At 41.9% G+C, this 22,869-nt stretch overlaps 2 protein-coding genes across 5 annotated transcripts in view; one reads left to right on the top strand and one right to left on the bottom strand.

Annotated features, from left to right (window-relative positions):
* Nucleotides 1-14,131, bottom strand: part of nup58 (nucleoporin 58) — a 48,098-nt gene extending 33,967 nt beyond the window's left edge. For all 4 annotated transcript variants that reach the window (XM_078222147.1, XM_078222148.1, XM_078222149.1 and 1 more), the window contains exons 1-6: nucleotides 13,735-14,131; nucleotides 7,486-7,637; nucleotides 6,095-6,130; nucleotides 5,775-5,918; nucleotides 3,356-3,490; nucleotides 736-846 (exon numbers count right to left, since the gene is read on the bottom strand). In XM_078222147.1, coding sequence (XP_078078273.1) covers nucleotides 736-846; nucleotides 3,356-3,490; nucleotides 5,775-5,918; nucleotides 6,095-6,130; nucleotides 7,486-7,637; nucleotides 13,735-13,802 — 646 coding nt within the window. In that variant the 5' untranslated portion in view covers nucleotides 13,803-14,131. The remainder of the gene's footprint in view (nucleotides 1-735; nucleotides 847-3,355; nucleotides 3,491-5,774; nucleotides 5,919-6,094; nucleotides 6,131-7,485; nucleotides 7,638-13,734) is intronic.
* Nucleotides 14,132-18,700: 4,569 nt separating this feature from the next.
* Nucleotides 18,701-22,869, top strand: part of mtmr6 (myotubularin related protein 6) — a 48,080-nt gene continuing 43,911 nt past the window's right edge. Inside the window, exon 1 of the mRNA XM_078222146.1 lies at nucleotides 18,701-18,796. Within this exon, the coding sequence (XP_078078272.1) occupies nucleotides 18,773-18,796 (24 nt within the window). The 5' untranslated portion in view covers nucleotides 18,701-18,772. The remainder of the gene's footprint in view (nucleotides 18,797-22,869) is intronic.

The raw sequence follows: 22,869 nt of genomic DNA, 5'->3' as shown, positions 1-22,869 counted from the left end.
TGTATTTACCTGTTTCACCTCACAAGATGCATCAAAAATCCCTCATTTGCATGATTTACACCTCCACAATACACTTTTCATTTGTCTACAGCAATTTTACATTTTTAAAATGTCCCCATTCATAGTTGTTTTCCTGTGCTTTTTCATTGCTGTTCATCCCTTTAAAATCTCAGTTATATGAGCATGGACAGCACTAAACAAACATCTCTCTCTCCCACCAATTGGTTTCTAAATACTTTTGCAACTATGCTGAGCGGGAATACAGTTGCTACTGTGATGTAATCTTTGGGAATATTGACTAAAGAATTTCGGGAGCACTCGCTCACCTCCCACAATAATCAATCATGAGCAGCACTGAAAATGTAATTTTGACGAGGGGTTGGTGGTGCTCCCCAGATCAGAGTGTGTGTGTGTATATGTATGTGAGGGGGGGGGGGAATCTTTTTAAGGCTGAGGTAGAAAGATTCTTGACAAACAAGGGGGTGGAGGTTTATCGGGGATAGGCAGAATGTGGAGTTGAGGTTACAGTCAGAACAGCCTTGATCTTACTGAATGACAGAGCAAGCTCAAGGGCCTTAGTAGTCTACTCCTAAATTTATATGTTCATATGAATCTTCCATCTGATATTCAAGACATACACATATAAAGATCTTATCCCAGAACTGCTATTTCATCTCAGATTAATTTAGCTGTTGTGCAATTAAAAAGATATGATGCAATTCAGTTATTACTCACTTTTCTTATCAGACGATCCACTGAAATCTATTCCACCAAGTCCTTCACTAGCTGTAGTGGTTGGGACAGCTGTAGTTACTCCAAGGTTCAATCCCAGTGACTGACCAATTCCTAAATTTGAGCAAATCATTTGATTACTGTCAAAGCTTAGAACTGTTTAACTTAATTATGAAAGCTTCAAAAATTGAGAGTTAGGATCTAAAAACACAAAATGAAACATGCTACCCAAATCTGATCAATGCACTTCCCATTATTCTAATCACCCGATAGCTACTGCAGGATACTAATTACCATGAGGAAGCAAATCCAGTTACAATACTTCTGAAGTTATTCTAACCAGACTCTCATCTTTGTAATTAATGCTCATGCTCCTTAGTAGATTCCAGACTCCCTTCCATCATGGTCGTTGCCCTGGTATGGTCTCTACTTTTGCTCCATAAACTCCAAAGGGCACAAACTTCAATGTATATGGCACACAGTTAGCTTTCCCATTTATCTCTGCTAAAACTACTCATTGCTCCATTATCCTGGAATGCCAGGATAATCTTGGGCTTCTTGGCTCCATTAACAATGATTTCTTTAAACATCTCTTCCCTGCCCCTTTCACTCTCTCCTCAAGCAACAAAGCAGCTGTGTACTTTGACATTAAGATTGAAACTATCCATTCAACTGCCTCTGCCACATTCCTCCCTTCCTGTTGCCTACCAAACCAAAGATTCCTCCCCAGCCTCCCTCAAGCTCTGAATTTGCATCATTCTCTGGTTTCTCTCTTAATTCCTCGCGTCTTCTTCAAACTCAGCCATGAAATCCATCTCCTACTCCTTGATCGCCCTTTCATAGGGACACTAATCCTCTGCTATCTCTCAATCAAGTTACCACTCTTCACACCTGTGCTTCTACATGACTGCCAATAAATTATTTTCTCCAAGACAGTTGACAGCTGAACCTAGCTTTCAAGTTCCACTAACCTGGGTACAAGCACACCTTTAGCAAAGCCAGTAGTGGGATGAGCAGAAAATACATAAGGATCAGTATGAACCTACCACAAGATCGAATTCAGTGTCACAACATTCCATATACCTACCATTAAGTCACAGTCTATAGCATTCTACTTTTTTTTTAAAAATGAAAGAACTGGTTTGTTTTAATACTGTGCTATCAGGACATCCCAAAAGTTAGTAAGGAAGTAGTCACTTGACGTTAATGCATTCTGAAGCCAGTTGGTAAAGTAGGAAACCCGACACCAATCTTTTACTTAATACTAGATTTATTTACAGAATTCAACATTACAAAATGTCAACCCAACCAACAGTGTCTCAGAAATCTCTCTTTTCATGCTCTTTTGAAAATGTCTCTCTTTATATGTGCTCAAGGTCCTTAAAATCAATGCTCTCCACCTGTATATTCGTAACAATACTATTAACATACTATTAATACTTGATGTGCAGGCAAGTTTTCACAAGGTCCCACAAATAGTAAATTAAATTAATGATCAGTTAATAAGTTTTTGATAGTATTGATTGAGCAACAGCACTGGTCAGGAAATTAGGACAACTATTTTTTCTTTGAAAAGTGTCATGTGATCTTTCATATCCATCAGAAAAGGCAAATTGCACCTTGTTTTAACATCTAATACGAAAGACAGCGCCATGGGAAATGCAGGACTTCCTCAGTCCAACTACAAGCAACAACTGTGTCTTGCATTTATACAGTACATTTATGCAGTGAAACAATCTCAAGTGCTTCACAGCAGTGTTGTCAAACAAGATTTGACACCAATCTACATGGAGATATTAGGGTAGGTGGCCAAAAAGGTAGGCTTTGAGGGACTGTCTTAAAGGAGAGGACTTGGTTAGAGAGGCAGTGAGGAGTAGGGAAGGAATGGTCACCAGTGATGTTCAAGATAAAGTTATCAATGTGCAAGAGACCAAAATTGAAGGAGCACGTGGATCTCCAAGGTTTGTAGGACAGAGAGAGGTTACAGGGGATAGGGAAGAGTGAGGCCATAGTGGGGATTTGAGAACAAGAAAGAGAATTTTAAAATTGAGGTGCTGTCAGAACGAGAGTCAATGTAGGACAGTGAGCACAGGGTTGATGGGCGAATGGGACCTAGTGTCAATTAGGATGCGAGCATTTGGGTTTTCGCTGAGTTTGAGATCATGGAGAATGGATAACGAGAGACTGACCAGGTGAGGGTTGGAATTGTCAAGTTTAAAGCTATTTCAGCACTGTGGCAGAGATGAATGCTGATTGGAGGTAACTTCCAAAACTTGATTATGTACGTTCAAGACCTGGAGTGGAGTTTCTGCCAACAATCGTGTGTCTCAGGGGTCATGCCATCAAATAAAATGTAACAAACTTCTATGCGAAGACCAATTACCACGTAGCATGAAATGGTTATTAACTGAAATGTGTGAAAACAGTAAAAGTAACATTAAAAGCACAAATTTCACATTGTGAAATTTCCAAACTGTGGATTGAAACTAACTTCAAATCCCATCTCTCTGAACAAAGTAGAAAATGGTTCAACAGTTTAGAAATTCATTTTCAGCTACAACTGATATATTTGACAAGTAAAATGCACACGCAAAGCTCTGTCAATCTATTATAGCATACTGACCTGTAGTGGAGGTGCCTACACCCTGAAAGAGGCTGCCACCTAAACCAGTCAAAGCTCCTCCCAATGTTAGGCCTGTTGGCACTGATGCAGCGGATGTGGGCACTCCACCTAAATTTAATGCAAATCCTGTAGGACCTGCAAAGAATAAGTTATTGCTAAATTCAGAAGGACAATAAGTAAAAGTAACCAAGTTGGCTTTTAGAACCTTTTCTCCAAAGACAATTACTTGTGAACATTTTCAATGGTGCAAAACCAAAATTTAATGCAAAGCTATCAGCAATCGATGTTTATGACTTAAATTTATATTGGCCCAGATCTTCCAATCAGCAATGCTACAGTGATTTCTACTCACTACAGTTAAAAGCATGCCCTCCTTCCAGCCGAGCCTTCCTGTCCAGGCAAGGTAGCAAAGGGATTCAACAGGGTGACTGTGAGAAGGAGTAGCAAGTTCGCTCCCCCTTCTGATATCACCAGATGAGATAACTTGCCTTAAGGTCAGCAAGATTGCAATGTTTTTCTTAAAGTCAAGTTTCATTTAACTACTTTTAATACTTAAGACAATTAATTGTTGATGTGCTTGCTGTAGAGGGAATGAAGTCAGAAAGAGTGCAGGGAGCACTGTCAGGAGGAGCAGGCAGTGTTTTTTTTTAGGCTTTTCCTATACAGCTGCTACAGGGAGGGCTAAATATCTAGGTTTACCACATCAAGCACAAGTCTCCAACACTATGCTAAGCATTGAAGACATCCTCAGAGGGACCTGGTCAACGTAATTCTACCCATTGAAAGTTTAAGCTTACCGATTAAATATTACATATGCAGTGGTCAGAAGTTCCTCCAGATACACATTCATCTAATTCTTAACATCTGCTGTTGCCTTTGGAAGATCCAAGCCATTTTTAAAAAAAAACTTTTCCACGATTTATATTTTTGTGCTTTCAATTTAAATTTACTCCCAGACTTGCTCATTAGTGTACTCTTTGTGCTTTGTGTATGGGTAAACCAAACTTTTGTGCCATACTGCACAACAAATGAATGTGTGACCAACTTTGGCAACCCATCCAATACGGAATTACGTGATAATTGGGTTAACAGCATTCTAACTATAATGCATACTGGCATGATAGTCACTGGTAAGGTTGCTCCAGTTGCCAAGTCCAATAGGTTGGGCGGCATTGTGGCACAGTGGTACAGTGGTTAGCACCTGGGACCCGGGTTCGATTCCTGACTTGGGTCACTGTCCGTGCGGAGTTTGCACGTTCTCCCCGCGTCTGCATGGGTTTCCTCCAGTTTCCTCCCACAGTCCAAAGATGTGCAGGTTAGGTGAATTGGTCATGCTAAATTCTCCCTCAGTGTACCCGAACAGGCGCCGGAGTGTGGTGACTAGGGGATTTTCACAGTAACTTTATTGCAGTGTGAATGTAAGCCTACTTGTGACTAATAAAACTTTAAACATGTGTTTGGTCACGATTGTGTGCAATCAGACCAACTAAACAATTGTTGCTACTTGGTATAGAGTAATGTAAGCATGGAAGATCATGTTACTTTATGCACAACGTGTCTGGATTATTGAAGGTGACCTAGTAGTACAATTTCCAGATTACAAATGTGAAAGAACCTGCAAAGATGAACATGTTAACACCAAGGAAATCAGGTGTGACAAGTGGAATTGCCTTTAAGCATTTTACAACCTACCTTCATAGGGAGAAGTAAGGCACATTAAAGAGTCTATTATTTTTGGAATGCATGCTTGTACCTGTTGGTATTTTATTACATGTTGCTTTATAAAGTTCAAATTTCAGTTAATTATAAATGAATTGAAACTGCTGACAAATAAGAGGTCCAATAAGTGTCCAAATTACACAACTAAAATTTGTGTGCACTGCAATTTATATGAAAAAACTAGATATCCTGACTTCTTTCCAGAAACATTTTACCAGAAGTTTCAGCAAAAGAAATCTACTGATATCGTCTACTAGGACTAGGGTGGCACCATGGCACAAGTTAGTACTGCTGCCTCACAGAGCCAGGGACCTGGGTTCAATTTCGGCCTCAGTAACTTGCCTGCATGGATGGAGTTTGCACATTTTTCCCATGTCTATGTGGGTTTCCTCCGGATGCTCCGGTTTCCTCCCACAAAGATGTGCAGGTTAGGTTGATTGGCCACACTCAATTGCCCCTTGGTGTCAGGGAGGTTAGCTGGGTAAATATGTGGGATTATGGGGAAAAAGCCTGGGTGGGATTGTTGTCGGTGCAGTTTGATGGGCGGAATGGCCTCTTTCTGCACTGTAGGGATTCTATGATTCTATGACTCACCTTTTTTTCTAAAAGCACTCAGCCTGGGAAGATAAAGGAGGAACAAGAGTGTAAACACAAGCTTGACGACCAGGAAGAATGAAGTTTAACATCTGCAAATCTTTACCTGCTGTAGATGTTGGCAGTACAGACGAAAGGCACAGTCCTCCTGCTGTAGAAGGTGCAATAGGCATTGCAAAAGGTGTTGCTGAACCAGCTGGTTTGTTGAATCCTAAACTAAAACCAGTTGAAGTTGTAGTTGCAGGTGCTCCTGGAAGATAAATTGATTAAAACCTAGTATCAAATAGAGCAATTAACATTAGAATACATCAAGTCATTAGGATGACTAGATTACAAATTGTCATATTAAATCAAGAAATGTACTGAAAGCATTTATCAAAATAATTTCTTAACCAGCTTATCATTTTGCCACTTGATTGAACTTACCCAAAGTTAGTCCTGTCGATGCTGTTGTTGTAGTTCCTGCAATTTAAAACAAATGTCACACGGCAGAAGTAATCAGAGGCAGGAAACTTTTGCTCTCCCTAATCTAAAGATACAAAGATCAAATCACAGTCACCCAGACAGATCAGATAATCTAGCACAGACCAAGAGTGGAATGTGAAGTCTTCCAATCCATGCAGTTCAGCAACCAATAATTATTTTACGGTTGAACTCTTCAGTTATGTTTTTCTTTCAATATATTATGACATAATAATTCAGAGGATTTTATCTGCAGCAACATTAAATATAAAACAAGGTAGTAATGAAGATTTGTACAGGACATTGATTTGACATCAGCAAAGTGCTCACATGTAGATTTTGGAACCTACATTATGGAAAGTTTGTTAACAATATTATGACATTATAATATTATAACATAATTATGGAAAGGGTAGAATGTAGAATCATTAAAGAGGATTTAACCATTCAAGAAATTTCAAAAACTGTGGTTGTACTGTTGAAGTGAAGAAAGTTCCAGGATAGTGTAGCTTTTCAGAAGGTAAAAAAACAAAAGATTATTTCCACTTGTCCATGGTGTTGGGTAGAATAACTAGTTTTCATGTAGAGAACTGCCATAACATGGAATGCATTCAGCATTCTGAAGGGGTTCCCTCCATGACAACATGGTACATTCCCCCATCACTACATCTCCTCCTCTCTGGCCACTATTTTCTGAAGTCATGCCATTCATTTCTTCCCATACTACCATCTTGGACCCCAGCCACTTTCTTTAGTAAAAGATCAGGAATAAAAAGCTCAAACTTAATGTCATTAAACCCAAGTTCCTCTCTCCACAGATGTTTCCTGATTGACTGTTTCCAGTTTTTTTTGTGTCAAAATTCTAGAACCTGCAATATTTTGCTTCCCATTTGGTTCTAAATGACATGATGAGCCAAATGGCCTCTTACTCTGCTGAAATTTCTAAAATCACAAGATGTGATTTGCCCTCAAACCTTTTGTTCACCAATCTACTTCCAGAATATGCAATTGCAGAATGTATGTTATTCCATCCAGTTGTTTCTTCTTTGAGTCAATGTCTTGGCTTCAAACACACTATCCAGCTATGGAAGAAATTTGCAAGCAAATGTACGGGGTTTGAAGGCAGAGCGTAGACAGAGCACTAGGATAATAAAATTCATTCAGCAAAGGGCTCCCAGACTAATTTTTGAATAAAACCAATTTACATGTTCCGATCAACGCTCTGCTGCTATAGCATGCATTTGCCACATTAGCGATAATCTTGCTAGGCCTATTTCTGTGGTATAAAAATTACATCAGTAATACAGCTGAGCATTAATTTGGGGTCTAAAGCTACAATAATAATCCTATCCTACCTGCTGAGGTAGCTCCAAATGAAAATCCTGTAGCTTGCTTCTGCCCAAACAGTCCGCCACCAAGGCCCCCAAATGGTGATGCAGTTGCGGTTGTGGTTGGTGCTGTGGCGCCAAGATTTCCAAAACTAAATCCTCCTGTACCACCAGGATTACTGTAATAAAATGGATGGTAAACTGTTATTCATCGGAAGGTCACCTACTTTTGTGACCAGCCAGTAAATGTCTCTACATCCAGTTTATACCCTTCTGGCAGTAAGCATTTCGACAGCTGTTTGCAGTATGGATTAGAAAAAATAATCTCCATTTCCTGGTTTCAGTCATTCAGATCAAATTTTGAGAGAAACGAGTAAAAGCTTTTCATTAGCTCTACCAGCAATCTTTGAATTCTAAAACTGACAAGGCATTTCCCAACAACATAAAGAATGAATGGATATTCTGCAGCCATCATGGTATTTTATGATGCATCTTCTTCTGTTTATACAAGTTGGACGAGGAGAAAAAATTATATCATGTAGCAAACAGCTGCAAACGCTGAGTATCTGAAACAAAACCAGAAAATGCCAGAAATATACAGGAAGTCAGTATGCAGCTGTTGTGAGAAAAGACAGGTTTTAATTTCAGGAAGAACCCTTCTTCGGAAGTGAAAGGTTCTGAACACCAGATGAAACAACACCAATGAAAATTAAAATTCAAATGAGGGGAAATTAAAATGTGGCCTGCAACATGCTTAAACAAAGAGCAAGGCATTTTTCAATTGTATAAAAGAACACCACAGACAGGAAAACATTAAAGGAAACAAAGGAAAGTGGAAAGGGACAAAAAAAAAGAAAAGCATATAAACAAGCGCAGGAAAAAGAAAATGGGTTGGAGCAGGGTGGAATCTACGAAGAGGAGAAATGAAAATGCAACAAATCAGTTATCGTCTCTGAATTAGCAAAATGTTAGAATGGTCACGAAAGGTAGCCATTAACTAAGACATATTTTACAAATAAACCAAGGATATTGAGGGAAGTGACAGTGGAAATTGCAGAGGAACTTGGCCATTATTTTTCAGTTTTCCTTAGTCTCGGGTGGTGTCTGGAGAATTTAAAATATCACGCCCTTGTTCAAAAAAATTGTATAAAGAGAAATCTAGATATCAAACCTGTCAAACTTTGGTGGTGGGAGGAACTTCTAAAGAAAGGATAATCCTGAACAAAATTAAATCATGTGGACAAATGCGGGCTCATTAAGGAAAACCAGCATGGGTTCCTTAAAGGAAAATCATGTTCAATTAACTCGCTGGAGTAGTTTGAAGAGGTAACCGAAGGTTGATGAAGTCAACGCCATTGATGCTTTGCTACATTTCTGAAGAAGGGTTCTTCCTGAAATTAAAACCTGTCTTTTCTCACAACAGCTGCATACTGACTTCCTGTATATTTCTGGCGTTTTCTGATTTTGTTTCAGATACTCAGCATTTGCAGCTGTTTGCTACATGATATAATATTTTTCTCCTTGTACAACTTATATAAACAGAAGATGATGCATCATAAAATACCATGGTAGCTGCAGAATATCCATTCATTCTTTATGTTGTTGGGAAATGCCTTGTCAGTTTTAGAATTCAAAGATTGGTTAATGGATGCTCTTTCAAGCAGGAGGGAGATTTGTAATCAAGTTCCCCTGGGGCTGGTGTTGGGACCCTTGCTTTTCCTGGTACATATTAATGATCCAGACTGTTCAGTTCAGGGCACAATTTCAAGGTTTGTGAATAATACAAAACTTGGAAGAGTTGTAAACTGTGAAGAAGACCGTGTAGAACTTCAAAAGGACAGAAGTTGGTGGAATGGGCAGACAGGTGGCAGATGAAAATTAACGTGGAGAAATGTGAAGTGATTCATTTGGGAGGAAAAACATGGACAGACAATATGAAATAAAGGGCATAACTCTAAAGGGGGTGCGGGAGCATAGGAACCTGGATGCATATGGGCATAAATCAATGAAGGTGGAAAACAGGTTGATAGGGCTTTATTAATAGGGTCATGGAGTACAAGAGCAAGGAGGTATGAGATATTCAAAATCTTGTGGGGTCAGGATAGATAGGGAGAAACTGTTCCCACTTGTGAAAGGATTGAGAACGAGAAGGCAAAGGCAAATGGCAGCGAATGATTAAGCTTTAGAAAGCACTGTCTAAGATTGTAGTTGAGGCAGATTCGATCAAAGTATTCAAAAGAGAATTAGACCGTTATCTGAAAAGGCAGAACACAGGGTTTCAGGGAGAAGACAGGAAAATGACAATAGGTGAATTGCTCTTTCGGACAGCCAATGCAGATACAATGTGCAAAATGGCCTCCTTCTGTGCTGTAACAACTGAGTGAATTCTATGATTACTCAATGGGAGCACACATCAATATCTTCCACCTGAATTAAAATAATTCATACTTATTCAGGAAAATATTTTGCAACAGCTGCTGAAACTCTCCACATTACTATTTGGTAATGCAAAATATTATAAAGCACAGTGATGTTGGATTAATGGGAAAAGCTTCCACCTCCACAGTCATAAAGACACAATGGATGATGGTCATTGCTAACACAAACCAATCACTGCAATCCAAGTCATGCTGCAGGAGTTTAAAGGAAACCTATTCAGTCCAACCTCCAACTGTTTCATCTATCACCTTTCCTTCGACATAAAGTCAGGAGTGGGGCTGTTGGTGGTAACGTGCAGTTCCATGCACAACTCCAATAATTAAGTCGTGGTAGTTTTCAGCAAGACCTGGACGACGTCTAATCTAGAGCTGACACCAAACAAGTGGGAGGTCATCTCCAAAAACAAATGGCCAACCAACCACTATCCTCTGACTTTCAATATTGTCCAATCCCTGTACCCCACATTGTACAAACCTTACCCCACCTCCATCACCACTTTCTGTATGCCAGAGGTTATCAATGATCAGAGATTAAGTGAGACAGCCAAGCAATGCATGGTTATAAGACCAGAAAAGGGGCTGGTTACCAGTCATCTGAATAAGGGAGCAGGAATGAGCAAATAACACCAGGAAAGTGGGATTTGATTAACAGGAACCTTGAGAGCTGGAGATGAAAAAAATTGAAGAACAACAACATGGAGAAAACCTAGGCAAACAGAATCAAAGAGAGGAAGCCAACTATCATTACCATGTAAACACAAACCAGGCAAATCACATTTATCAGCATTGATTCAAAGTCCTGCCAAGCAAACACACATCAGTCACAATCCTATCTGTAGCCAATGAGATTGCTGGAAAAATAAAGCAGCAGGATGCAGACTGACCAACAATTCATGTAAAAATTTGAGAGTTCATCCTTGCTGACCAATGAGAAGTGATGAAAGTTTGAAAAGATGACAATCATTACTGACTAATAAGATTAGTCAAATTAAACCAGTTTTATATTTTCTTTGAAATTTTAAGATTGAAAGTAATTACTAATTTGCAAAAATAGCATTACTTTGTGGTACTCACCAATATATATGATTTTCACTTGTATACATTACTTAAATAGATAGATCTTGCATTTACAATTATCTAAAATTCTTTATTCAAACTACTGCCACATTTCAAAACTGGCAGAACTCTTAAAGGAAGAGCTTTTTATATAACCTGTAAAGCCTAGTTAGACCATGAACAAACATTTGTTTTACAATTATAATACTTCTGATCAACTGGAACGATAAAGCTTAGTCAAAGAGGCAAGTTTAAAGGAGCATCTTAAAAGAGGAGATGGAGAACTTTAAAAAGATTGGACTTTTGCAATGCTCTTCTGGGTCATCTCCCATCTTCTATCTTTCTGAGCTCATCCAAAACCCTGCTGCCTGTATTATAACTCGCACCAAGTCTTGCTCACTTATCTCCTGTATGCCTACTGACCTATACTGGCAACTGGATCACCACCACCACGGATTTTAAAATCCTCATCTTTGTGTTCAAATCCCTCCAAAGACTCATCCCTTCCTGTCTCTAGAACCCCCTCCTGATCTACAACATTGAGAATTTTGCAATCTTCCAATTCTGGCCCCTTGTGCATCCCACATTCCCATTACCCTATCTTTGGCGGCTACGCCATCAGTGCTAAACTTTAATTCCTGCCTAAACCTCGCCTCAAAATTTTACTCTTTAGGGGCGACAGTGGCATAGTGGTAATATCACTGGACTGGTAATCTAGGGGCCCATGTTAATGCTCTAGGAACATAGGCTGAAATCCCACCATGGCAATGGGTAATAATATTAAATTCAATTAATAAAATCTGGAATTGAAAGTTAACCATCAGTAATGGTCACCATGAAACCATCATCGCTGTAAACATATCGGAAAAACAGGTTGTCTGTTATGGCATAATAAAGTCCACACAGCAGGATTGAGTTATACTAAACTATTGCTTCTAGTGTTTCGGATTCCAATAATACCATCACAGAACACAAACCATTGAAGAAAACTGCGGACTGGACTAGATGGGGAAAAAATTCCAAAACCAAAAGTCACTTCAAATGCTGAAAATATACAGCAGTGTTGGCAGCACTAGTAAAAAGATGCTTGACAATCTCTTTAGTGGCTAATTAGCTTGCTGTGTACTTGTAACATTTTCTCTTTTTTATTTCAGATCATTTCATTTGTTTCTTTTCTGACTTCTGTGTGGCATGGATTAAGATAGATTCCATTGTTTCATCTGCTTTAAATCAGAATAAGGCAAAGCAGAACCTTTTGCAAATGCAATATCAACAAATTTAAATAATCTATATGCTTTAGGAAGGATGTAAAGGCATTGGAAAGGGGTGCAGAAAGGATTTACAAGAAAGGTTCCCTAGGGATGTGACACTTTAGTTACATGGTTAGATTGGCAAAGCTAGAGTTGTTCTCCTTAGAGAAGCAAAGATTGACAGGAAGTGTGATAAGAGGGATATCATGAGGGATCAGGACAGAACAGATAGTGAGAAACTATTCACATTAGCAAGAAGATTGAGAACCGGGGGCTGATGTAAAGAACCAAGGGCTACTAAGAAAACACATTTATAAACAATGAGTGGTTAGGATCTCATAAAAGAATGGTGGAAGCAACTTCAATCGTGACTTTAAAAAGGAATTGGAAAATTATTTGTGGAAACAAAATTGTAGATGGAACTACTGTACCACCAGGGGCTTGGGGGGGTGCAGAAGTTAGATGAGCTGAGTTTTACTTGTAGGGAGCCAAGAATACAAGGGGTCAAATGGCCTGCTTCTGTGCTGTAGCGTTTTATGGTCATTTTTATTCAATATGGGACATGGGCATCATTAGATGGACAGCATTTCTCACTTATCCCCTAGTGGCCTTCAAGAAGGTGGTGGTGAGCTGCCTTCTTGAAACACTGCAGTCCATGTGCTGTGGGTTGACCCACGATGCCTTACAGAGGGAATTCCAGGATTTTGACCCAGCGACTGCAAAGGAATGGCAATATGTAGGCAGCACGGTAGCACAGTGGTTAGCACTGCTGCTTCACAGCTCCAGGGACCTGGGTTCGATTCCCGGCTTGGGTCACTGTCTGTGTGGAGTTTGCACATTCTCCTCGTGTCTGCTTGGGTTTCCTCCAGGTGCTCCGGTTTCCTCCCACAGTCCAAAGATGTGCGGGTTAGGTTGATTGGCTATGCTAAAAAATTGCCCCTTAGTGTCCTGGGATACGCAGATTAGAGGGATTAGCGGGTAAAATATGGGGGTAGGGTCTAGGTGGGATTGTGGTCAGTGCAGACTCGATGGGCCGAATGGCCTCTTTCTGTACTGTAGGGGTTTCTATGATATTTCCAAGTCAACGTGGCGAGTGACTTGGAGAGGAACTTGCAGGTGGCAGTGTTCCCATGCAGCTATTGCCCCTGTCCTTCTAGATGTAAGTGGTCAAGGGTTTGGGAAGGTGCTGCCTAAGGATCTTTGGTGAATTTCTTTCATCCATCTGCCAAACCTCATAAGAAAGCTTTGCCAATTTAATGCACAGGAGCAAGTCTGGTGTATCAGTTCATAATGTGTACAAAATTTAAAAATAAAAGTAAGACGATCAGCGAGGTGGTGGGATAAGATGATTTAAAAACTCATCAATGCTTTGCATGCGCCTACTTACTGGAATGCTGTTTATTTTCCTGTCAAATGCACGTGTTGGTTAATTTATTTACTCAGAAAACCCAAATTGGCTCTCAGCCTCAACCCGCCAGCTTAATCCCGTTTAGAAATCTAACAGAACAAAGCCCTGCACCGCCATTAATCACCTGGAAGCTCCGAGGGTGAAGCTGCCGGCGTTAGCGGCCGGAGTACCGAAACCAAACCCAGTTGTCATCCTGTCTTGATGGACGAGTTGAAGCTAAGGTGCGTGGCCTTGATTTCCGCTCGCCCCGCTCCGGGCGGCGCCGCTTTCTCCCCGGTTACAACCGCACTCAAAAAAAGCCGCAGGCCTGCCCGCCCGCCCGCCTCCCTCAGGGGGAGAGGGAATGCAATCCAACCGCCAAAAGAAACCCCCCGCTCAAAGGACAAAATATCCGCCGGCCAACCGGAATACTTAATGGGACACACAAGCCGCCGATTAGTCCGTTTAAATGCAGCATCCAGTCCGCGGCTTTCCTCGAGCTCAGATCAGGCGGCGCGGAAGCTACTGCGGCATGTCGGGATACTGGAGGACTGAACAGGAGTCGCCGCTCCTGGAGTGGGTGTGACATGTCATGGGGGGGCGGGGCTATGACGCAAGGCCTTGTGAGCAGGCAATGGCAAGCATGACCTGTTGGGGATGGATGAGGAGCAGTTGTGGGCAAATACAGTAAAGGACCAAGTTAGGACAGCAGGGGGTAATACCAGTGCAATAAAGTCGTGCAATGTTGGTCTGAGAAATCGGGTGCTCTCCTACGGTGCTGATTGGAGTCAGTGGACTGGTCAGTATTTTAAAACTCTGCAATCAGCCTGAACCAGTACGCCACTACAGTAACTGACTTCACTAGTAAGTGTGTAGAAGACTGTGTGCCAAACAAGCAAATCCGTATGTTCCCCAACCGGAAACCATGGATAAACAGGGATATCCACTGCTTGCTTGAAGTCCAAGTCTGAGGCGTTCCAGGCGTCAGGTGACACTGACCAAGAAAGCCAGATACGATCTAAGAAGATCCATCAAAGATGCCAAAAGACAGTACTGGACCAAGCTAGAGTCCCAGGCTAGCCACACCGACCCCCACTGACTATGGCAAGGTCCGCAAGACATAACAGGCTACAAGAGGAAGGCATGTAAAATCACTGGCTCCAACACACCCTTCCCTGATCAGCTCAATGCATTCTACGCCCGTTTTGAGCAAGACGTCAGTGAGAGAATACCCTCCACCCTGGAAGCCCTGGATGAACCTGTATCTGGGGTCACCATTGCAGATGTCAGAGCAGCCTTCTCGAAGGTCAACCCACGGAAAGAGACTAGCCCGGATAGGGTACCAGGACGAGCCACTCAGATCCTGCAACCCTGGAACACCTAGATAACAAGGACACCTATGTCAGTCTCCTATTTATTGACTATAGCTCAGCCTTCAACACTATTATTTCCACGAAAGTCATCTCCAAACTCCGTGACTTGGACCTCGGCACCTCCCTCTGCGACTGGATCTTGAACTTCCTAACTCACAGACCACAATCAGTAAGGATAGGCAACCTTCTCCACGATCATCCTCAACACTGATGCCCCACAAAGCTGTGTTCTCAGCCCCCTATTATACTCCCTATACACATCAACTGTGGCCAAATTCCCTTCCAATTTGATTTTCAAGTTTGCTGATGACACCACTGTAGTGGTTCGGATCTCAAACAATGATGAGACAGAGTACAGGAATGAGATAGAGAATCTGGTGAACTGGTGCAGCAACAATAATCTCTCCCACAATGTCAACAAAACAAAGGAGATTGCCATCGACTTCAGGAAGCGTAAAGGAGAACATGCCCCTGTCTACATCAACAGGGACGAAGTAGAAAGGGTTAAGAACTTCAAGCTTTTAGGTGTCCAGATCACCAACAACTCGGCCTGGTTCCCCTATGCCGACACTATAGTTAAGAAAGCCCACCAATGCCTCTACTTTCTCAGAAGACTAATGAAATTAGACATGTCAGCTACGACTCTCACCAACTTTTACAGATGCACCATAGAAAGCATTCTTTCTGGTTGTATCACAGCTTGGTATGGCTCCTGCTCTGCCCAAGATCGCAAGGAACTACAAAAGGTCGTGAATGTAGCCTAATCCATCACACAAACCAGCCTCCTATCTATTGACTCTGTCTACACTTCCTGCTGCCTCAGCAAAGCAGCCAGCATAATTAAGGACCCCACGCACCCAGACATTCTCTCTTTCACCTTCTTCCGTCGGGAAAAGATACAAGTCTGAGGTCACGTACCAACTGATTCAAGAACAGCTTCTTCCCTGCTGCTGTCAGACTTTTGAATGGACTTACCTTGCATTAAGTTGATCTTTCTCTGTACCCTAGCTATGACTGTAACACTACATTCTGCACTCTCTCGTTTCCTTTTCTATGAACGGTATGTTTTATCTGTATAGCATGCAAGAAACAATACTTTTCACTGTATGTTAATACATGTGTTGACAATAATAAATCAAATCAAATCAAATAAAGACAGAAAATGCTGGAAAAACACAAGACCAAGTCAGGATATTGTGGGACTTGCAGAGGAACTTACAGGTGGTGGTGTTCCCATGTGCCTCCTATCTGTGTTCTTTTGGGTTCAATGGCCACAGGTTTGGAATGTGCTGTCAAAGAATCCTTGACAAGTTCCTGCAGTGCATTTTGTAAATGGTACCTACTTTAGGCATGATGCATCTGCGGTAGAAGGAGTGAATGTTTCAGGTGGGGATGGGGTGCCAATCAAATGGGCTCTTTTTTCCTGGTTGGTGTCAACCTTCTTTGAGTGATGTTTGAACTGCACTCATCCAGGAAAATGGAAAGTATTGCCTTGTAGATGTTAGAAAGATTTTGGGGAGTCAGGACATAAGTTGCTTGCTGCAGAATTCTCAGCATTTGACCTTTTTCAGCTACAGTGTTTATATGGCAGCTCCAGTTAAGTTCCTAGTCAATGATGACCCGAAGGATGTTGATGGTGGGGCATTCAGTAATAACAATCTTGTTGAATGTCATGGGAAAGCGCTTAGAATCTCTCTTGTTGAAGATGGTCATTATCTGGCACTGAGTGGTGCGAATATTACTTATCGCTATCAGCCCAAATCAGAATGTTGTCCATGTCTTTCTGCATGCAGCTACAGACTGCTTCATTATCTGAGGAGTTGCAAATGGAACTAAACAATGTGTAAACATTGGCGATCATCCTCACTTCTAACATTATGATGGAGGGAAGGCCATTGATAAAGCAGCTGAAGATGGTTGAGAATAGGCCACTTGTTACAAATATGCAGTTGATAAGATTGTGCTTCAGGCACGTTTATTTAATTTAGAGCAAAATTAGAAATAAAAGGGGATCACGTGATCTGTTCTGAATTGTGCTGACAATTGTGGGCGTTCATACAGATTAGGTGGAGTGAATTACTGTGGATATTTTTAAAGATTGGAAGATTTGCCTAGCTTTGGTTAGAGGGGAGAATCTCCAAAAAATTATGAGAAATCTTTTCTCTCAATATGCGGAATTATTTTCCCCAGAAAGAATTGGAGCTGGATTATTGAATTTATTCAGGGCAGTGTTGGCCAAAGCTTTGATAAACAGGGGAGTCAAGGGTTATTGGGGACAGACAGCAGTGTAGAGTTGAGAAAACAGCCAGATCTGCCATAATATTTTATAATATTGACTGGCAGAGCAGGCTTGATGGGCTGAATGGCCTATTCCTGCTCCCATGCCCAATGTTGCTCACTGTGAAACAATGGTAGCCATGATGTGGAGATGCCAGTGTTGGACTGGGGTGGGCACAGTAAGAAGTCTCTCAACACCAGGTTCAAGTCCAACAAGTTTATTTGGAATTGCGAGCTTTCGGAGCGCTGCTCCTTCATCAGGTGAGTGGGGCCATTCTTACTATGCTGTGTCTGGGACACTACACAGTGTGCTCAGTCTGAATGCCAGTTGTGGGATTAGGAGCTACCTGACTGAGAGCAAAAAAGGGAGGAAACCCTTGGGAGCTAAGAATCACTTTGGACTGATCCCAGGAAAATAGGGTGTCTCCTTAAGGTTAGAGTAAAGTATGGGGCTTCTTGGTCATTTTAAAAGTTAATGGGGACCAACTAGTCACTGGAGAGGGGGCTCAGTTCCAGCCTATCGGTCACTGGAGAAGGGGCTCAAGCTCCAGCCTATTGGTCACTGGAGAGGGGGATCAGTTCCAGTCTACTGGTCATTTGGGAGGAGGGGGGGGGGTGGTGTTCAGCTCCAGCAAAGAGCCTATTGGTCACTGGTGAGGTGGCTCAGCTCCCTATTGGACACTGCGGAGGGGGCTTAGGACATATTGGTCACTGGGGAGTGGGCTATTGGTCAGTGGAGGGGGCGTGGTGTTCAGCTCCCTATTGGTCACTGGGGAGTGGGCGCCTAGTGGTCACTGGAGAGGGTGCTGCTATTGGTCACTGGGGAGGAGGCTCCTATTGGTCACTGGAGAGGGGGTTCAGCTTCCTATTGGCCAATGGAGAGGGGGCTCCTATTGGTCAGTGGAGAGGGGGTTCAGCTCCTTATTGGTCACTGGAGAGAGAGTTCAGCTCCCTATTGGTCAGTGGAGAGGGGGCTCCTATTGGTCAGTGGAGAGGGGACTCCTGTTGGGCCAGTGGAGAGGGGGCTCCTATTGGTCACTGGAGAGGGGGTTCAGCTTCCTATTGGTCAATGGAGAGGGGGCTCCTATTGGTCAGTGGAGAGGGGTATCAGCTCCTTATTGGTCACTGGAGAGGGAGTTCAGCTCCCTATTGCTCAGTGGAGAGGGGGCTCCTATTGGTCAGTGGAGAGGGGGCTCCTGTTGGCCAGTGGGGAGTGGGCTCCTATTAGTCACTGGGGGGAAGGGGGCTCCTATTGGTCACTGGGGAGTGGGCTCCTATTGGTCACTGGGGGAAGGGGGCTCCTATTGGTCACTGGGGAGTGGGCTCCTATTGGTCACTGGGGGAAGGGGGCTCCTATTGGTCATTGGGGAGGGGGCTCCTATTGGTCACAGGCTGTAGGGGACGTGGTTGAGCAACAGCGACCGGAACCGGAAAGGTTATCTGTCAGGGGGTTGGCGCAGGCGCCGTGGGTTTCGGGGAGGCGGTGTTTGCCGAAAGGACAAGTTTCATCTGCCTGTGTTTACCGCAATTAAAATGGAGCACATCAGGACCCCCAAGGTGGGTGACTGAAGCAGTGTTTTAAGTTATATGGTGTTTTACAGCGGTTTTTCTCAGTGATAGTTTATTCTGGGCCCTGTCAAGAATGTCAGGTTTAAGGTGAATAAATCGGTGTAATGGTGACAGAGAGAGAGAGAGAGGCAGCCAGGGCGTTACTGACTGCATCTGGGAACTTGTTGAACAGGCAATTCAGAAAAGACTGTAGAGGCAGCAATTACAATCAGGCAGTGCATATTTCAGCTCCCTGTGCGACTTCACTTCAGGTAAGGTGGTGACATGAGGGCATAGTCTGTGTTGTATACATCAGCTCTGCGTCTGTACTGGTTAATGTGTTACTGATAGATACATATTGTGTATTGGAAATGTATTGTGGAGCTGGCAGAATTGACAAATTTGTAGTTGCTTTGTAACTTGAGCTAAGCTGGTTTTATGTGTGGCATGGTGGACACAGTGGTCAGCACTGCTGCCTCTCAGTGCCAGGGACCTGGGTTTGATTCCTAGGTTGGGTCACTGTCTGTGCGGAGTCTGCACATTCTCCCTGTGTCTGCATGGGTTTCCTCTGAGTGCTCCAGTTTCCTCCCACAGTCTGAAAGATGTGCTGGTTAGGTGCATTGGCCTTGCTAAATTCTCCCGAACAGGTGCTGGAGTGTGGCAACTGGGGGATTTTTGCAGTAACTTCATTGCAGTGTTAATGTAAGCCTACTGTGACATTAATAAGTAAACTTAAAACGTTTGCTGTTTTTAGAGTTGAACAGTTTATGCAAACCAGATTTGTGAAGTAACTTATTCCTTTCAGTTATCTCTCTGTTTTTATTTGTACTTTCATCACTTGTCATGTTCCAAGTTTTCTGTTAGCACCTTTCCCCTTTGCTTCCTACAAATTGACAATAAATGGGAACAAGTGCCGCACAACAAACTTGTGAGCAAAGTTATAACTCATGGACATGGATACAAAATTGGCTGAATAACAGGGAATATAATAATTACAGGATTTTTTTGGACCAGTGTGAAGTTTATAATAGAGTTTTTAAACTGTAGAAACCCTATAGTGCAGAAGGAGGCCATTCGGCCCATTGAGTCTGCACTGACAACAATCCCTCCCCATGCTCTATCCCCACAACCCCACACGTTTACCCTGCCAATCCCTCCAACCTACACATCCTGGGACATATGGGGCAATTAAGCATGGCCAATCAACCTAACCCCCTGCACATCTTTGGACTGTGGGAGGAAACTGGAGCACCCGGAGGAAACCCACGCAGACAATGTGAAAACTCAATACAGGCAGTGACCCAAGCCAGGAGTCAAACCCAGGTCCCTGAAGCTGTGAGGCAGGAGTGCTGACCATTGTGCTACCGTGATCTATATGAATGAGTTAGACCTTTGTACAGGGCACAATTTTGTGGATGATACAAATCTTGTGAACGGTGAGGTGGATAGTGTAGAATTTCAAAACAATATAGACAAGTTGGTAGACTGAGTGGACAAGTGGCAGATGAAGTTCAATGTGGAAAAGTGTGAAGTGGATCATATTGATAGGAAGAATATGGAGTGACAATATAAGATAAAGGGCACAATTCTAAAGGGGTTGCAGGAACAGAGGGACCTGGATATGCGTAAGTCTTTGAAAGTGGCAGGACTGGTTGAGAAAACAGTTAATAAAGTATACAGTATCCTTGGCTTTGTTAAGCTGGCCATTGAGTACAAAAGCAAGAAGGTAATGCTAAACTTTTATGAACACTGGTTAGGCCTCAACTGGAGTATTATACACAGTTTTGGGTGCCACATATTAGGAAAGATATGACGGCATTAGCGGAGAGTGCAAATTTACAGCGTATTTTCAGGGATGACAAACTTCAGTTACATAGCTATATTGGAGAAGTTGGAGCTGTTTTCTTCAAGGAGAAGTTTGAGAGAAGATTTGATTGAGGTAGATAATGAGGGGTCTGGATAGAATAGATAGGGAAACACTGTTCCCATTGTTGGAAGGATTGAAACAGGGCACAAATGAAAAATAATTGGCAAAAGGAACAATGGCGACATGAGGAAAAATGTTTTCTCACAGCTAGTAGTTTCAATCTGGAATGCACTGCTTGAGAAAATTGTGGCGGCAGATTCAGTTGAGGCAATTAAGAGGGAATTGGATTATTATCTGAAAGGAGAGAATAAGCAGGGGAATGGCAGTAGGTAACTTGTTCCTTTGGAGAGCCAGCACAGACATGATGGGCTGAATTGCCTCCTTCTGTTCTGTGATTCTGTCGTTTTGAAGTAACCTATCAAACCAGCCTATTTTGAGAAGGACTAGGCAAAGAGTGGACTCCTCTCTGAATATAGTGATACCTGTCTTAAAGTAACATCATATTATACAGTCCCAAAGTGCCTCACAGGATTATACAGTCCCAAAGTGCCTCACTGTAAAGATACTTTATTGTTTTTGAACACCATAGGCTGAATATAATTGAAGAACTATCAACAAATGGAGTTAGTAAATAGTGAACTGAAATAATGTCCAACTCATGCAAGATCTTGGATATCTTAAATTCCCTTTGCCTCTAATTAGTCTTTGTATTTTAATGCCATATTAGATGCAGGTCTCTTTTAGGATTATTCAAAATACTTGTCTTCCTTTTGTGTTGACGTGTGACACTGCACTGAGTCACCAAGAATGGGAGAGTGGGTTATGATCACAACATGAATAAAACTTGAGTAATTTTTGTAACGTTACAACTTTTGGATCTACATGTGTAATTCTTAAAATAATATGTCTCTATTTTCCTCCTTTTTTAAGCTTTTCTGTTAGAATCCGTATCTCATCTTGGAAATGCAGTCATAGAATTAGGGAAAGATTAGAGTAGGAGGTCTTTCAGCCTGTGTCTGTGCAAGCACTCTGTCGTGCAATCCAGTCAGTCCCATTCCTCATTCTATCCTTGTAACCCTGCAAGTTTATTTCTCTCAAGTGCTTATCAAATTTCCTTTTGAAATCATGGCCTCAAATTTCTATATATTAAATTCTATCTGCCCTATGTCTGTCCTTGCTGCGAGTCTATCTACACCTTGTTGTAATCGATTGGTATCGTCCTCTCATTTTGCTATACCTTCACATTTGATAGCATGGGCAAATTTTTATTTTGTATTCCAGTATCCTGACCCTGGGTGGGTTGCAAAACACCATTGTCTACTATACTCCAGTCTGGAAAAACAAACATTTACCATGATTTGCTAGTTTTTATTCTTGAGCCAATTTTATTTTATCCAAGATGACGTAGACCGTACTATTCAAGAAGGTCAATTTTGTTTCTAGCCTTTTATTTGGTACTTTGTCAAATATTTTTCTCTAAAATCCATATAAACAACACCCACTGCGTTATCTAAAGGACATTAATGAACCAGATGGGTTTTTATGACAATCAATGTTAGTTTTGTGGTCACCATTACTGAGAATGTATTAATTGAACTTAAATTCCACCAGCTGATTTGAACCTAGGTAGCAAGAGCTTGCCAGGGCCTCTGGATTATTAGATGTACTACACTATGTCTCCTTAGACTCTTAAAACAAAAGTATTTACCTAACTACTTCTACAGAACAGTTGCTAAGCTTTACACAATATTTTCAATGTTATCTTTTTGACATGATAATGTTATTGTTCATATTGAATATTTTACAATTCTGATACTGTTACATTTTTACGGCCACAGGCTGAGATGTGGTGGTTGTTTGGTGAAACTAGCTTTTTAAGTGTGTGTACATACCTCCAAGAATAGCACATAATTTCTTCCTTCAAGATATTTTTGTCCTGCTTCTCATCTGTTAATTATAACAATCAGTATGTTTGTGCGCTGTTACCACTCTTGGTTGCATGTTCCTTCAGCTCTGAGGTAGATGGTGCTGTGTCCTTCAGTCCTGCTGCTTTCAGTTTACACAGTAACTGATACTATGCTCTTAGCACTGTTATACCGCTGACCCATTCAGTTTCAGACATCGCTGCAGGAATTCCCTAGTGTATTGTTCTTGACCCAGCCATCCAGAACTGCTTCATCAGTGGCCTTTCCTACATCATAAGGTCAGAAGTGGG

The sequence above is a fragment of the Mustelus asterias genome, chromosome 10 (genome assembly GCF_964213995.1).
Source record: "Mustelus asterias chromosome 10, sMusAst1.hap1.1, whole genome shotgun sequence".
Lineage (NCBI taxonomy): Eukaryota > Metazoa > Chordata > Chondrichthyes > Carcharhiniformes > Triakidae > Mustelus > Mustelus asterias.
The sequence above is the reverse complement of the archived record's forward strand: the minus strand, read 5'-3'. Positions and strand labels throughout refer to the sequence as shown.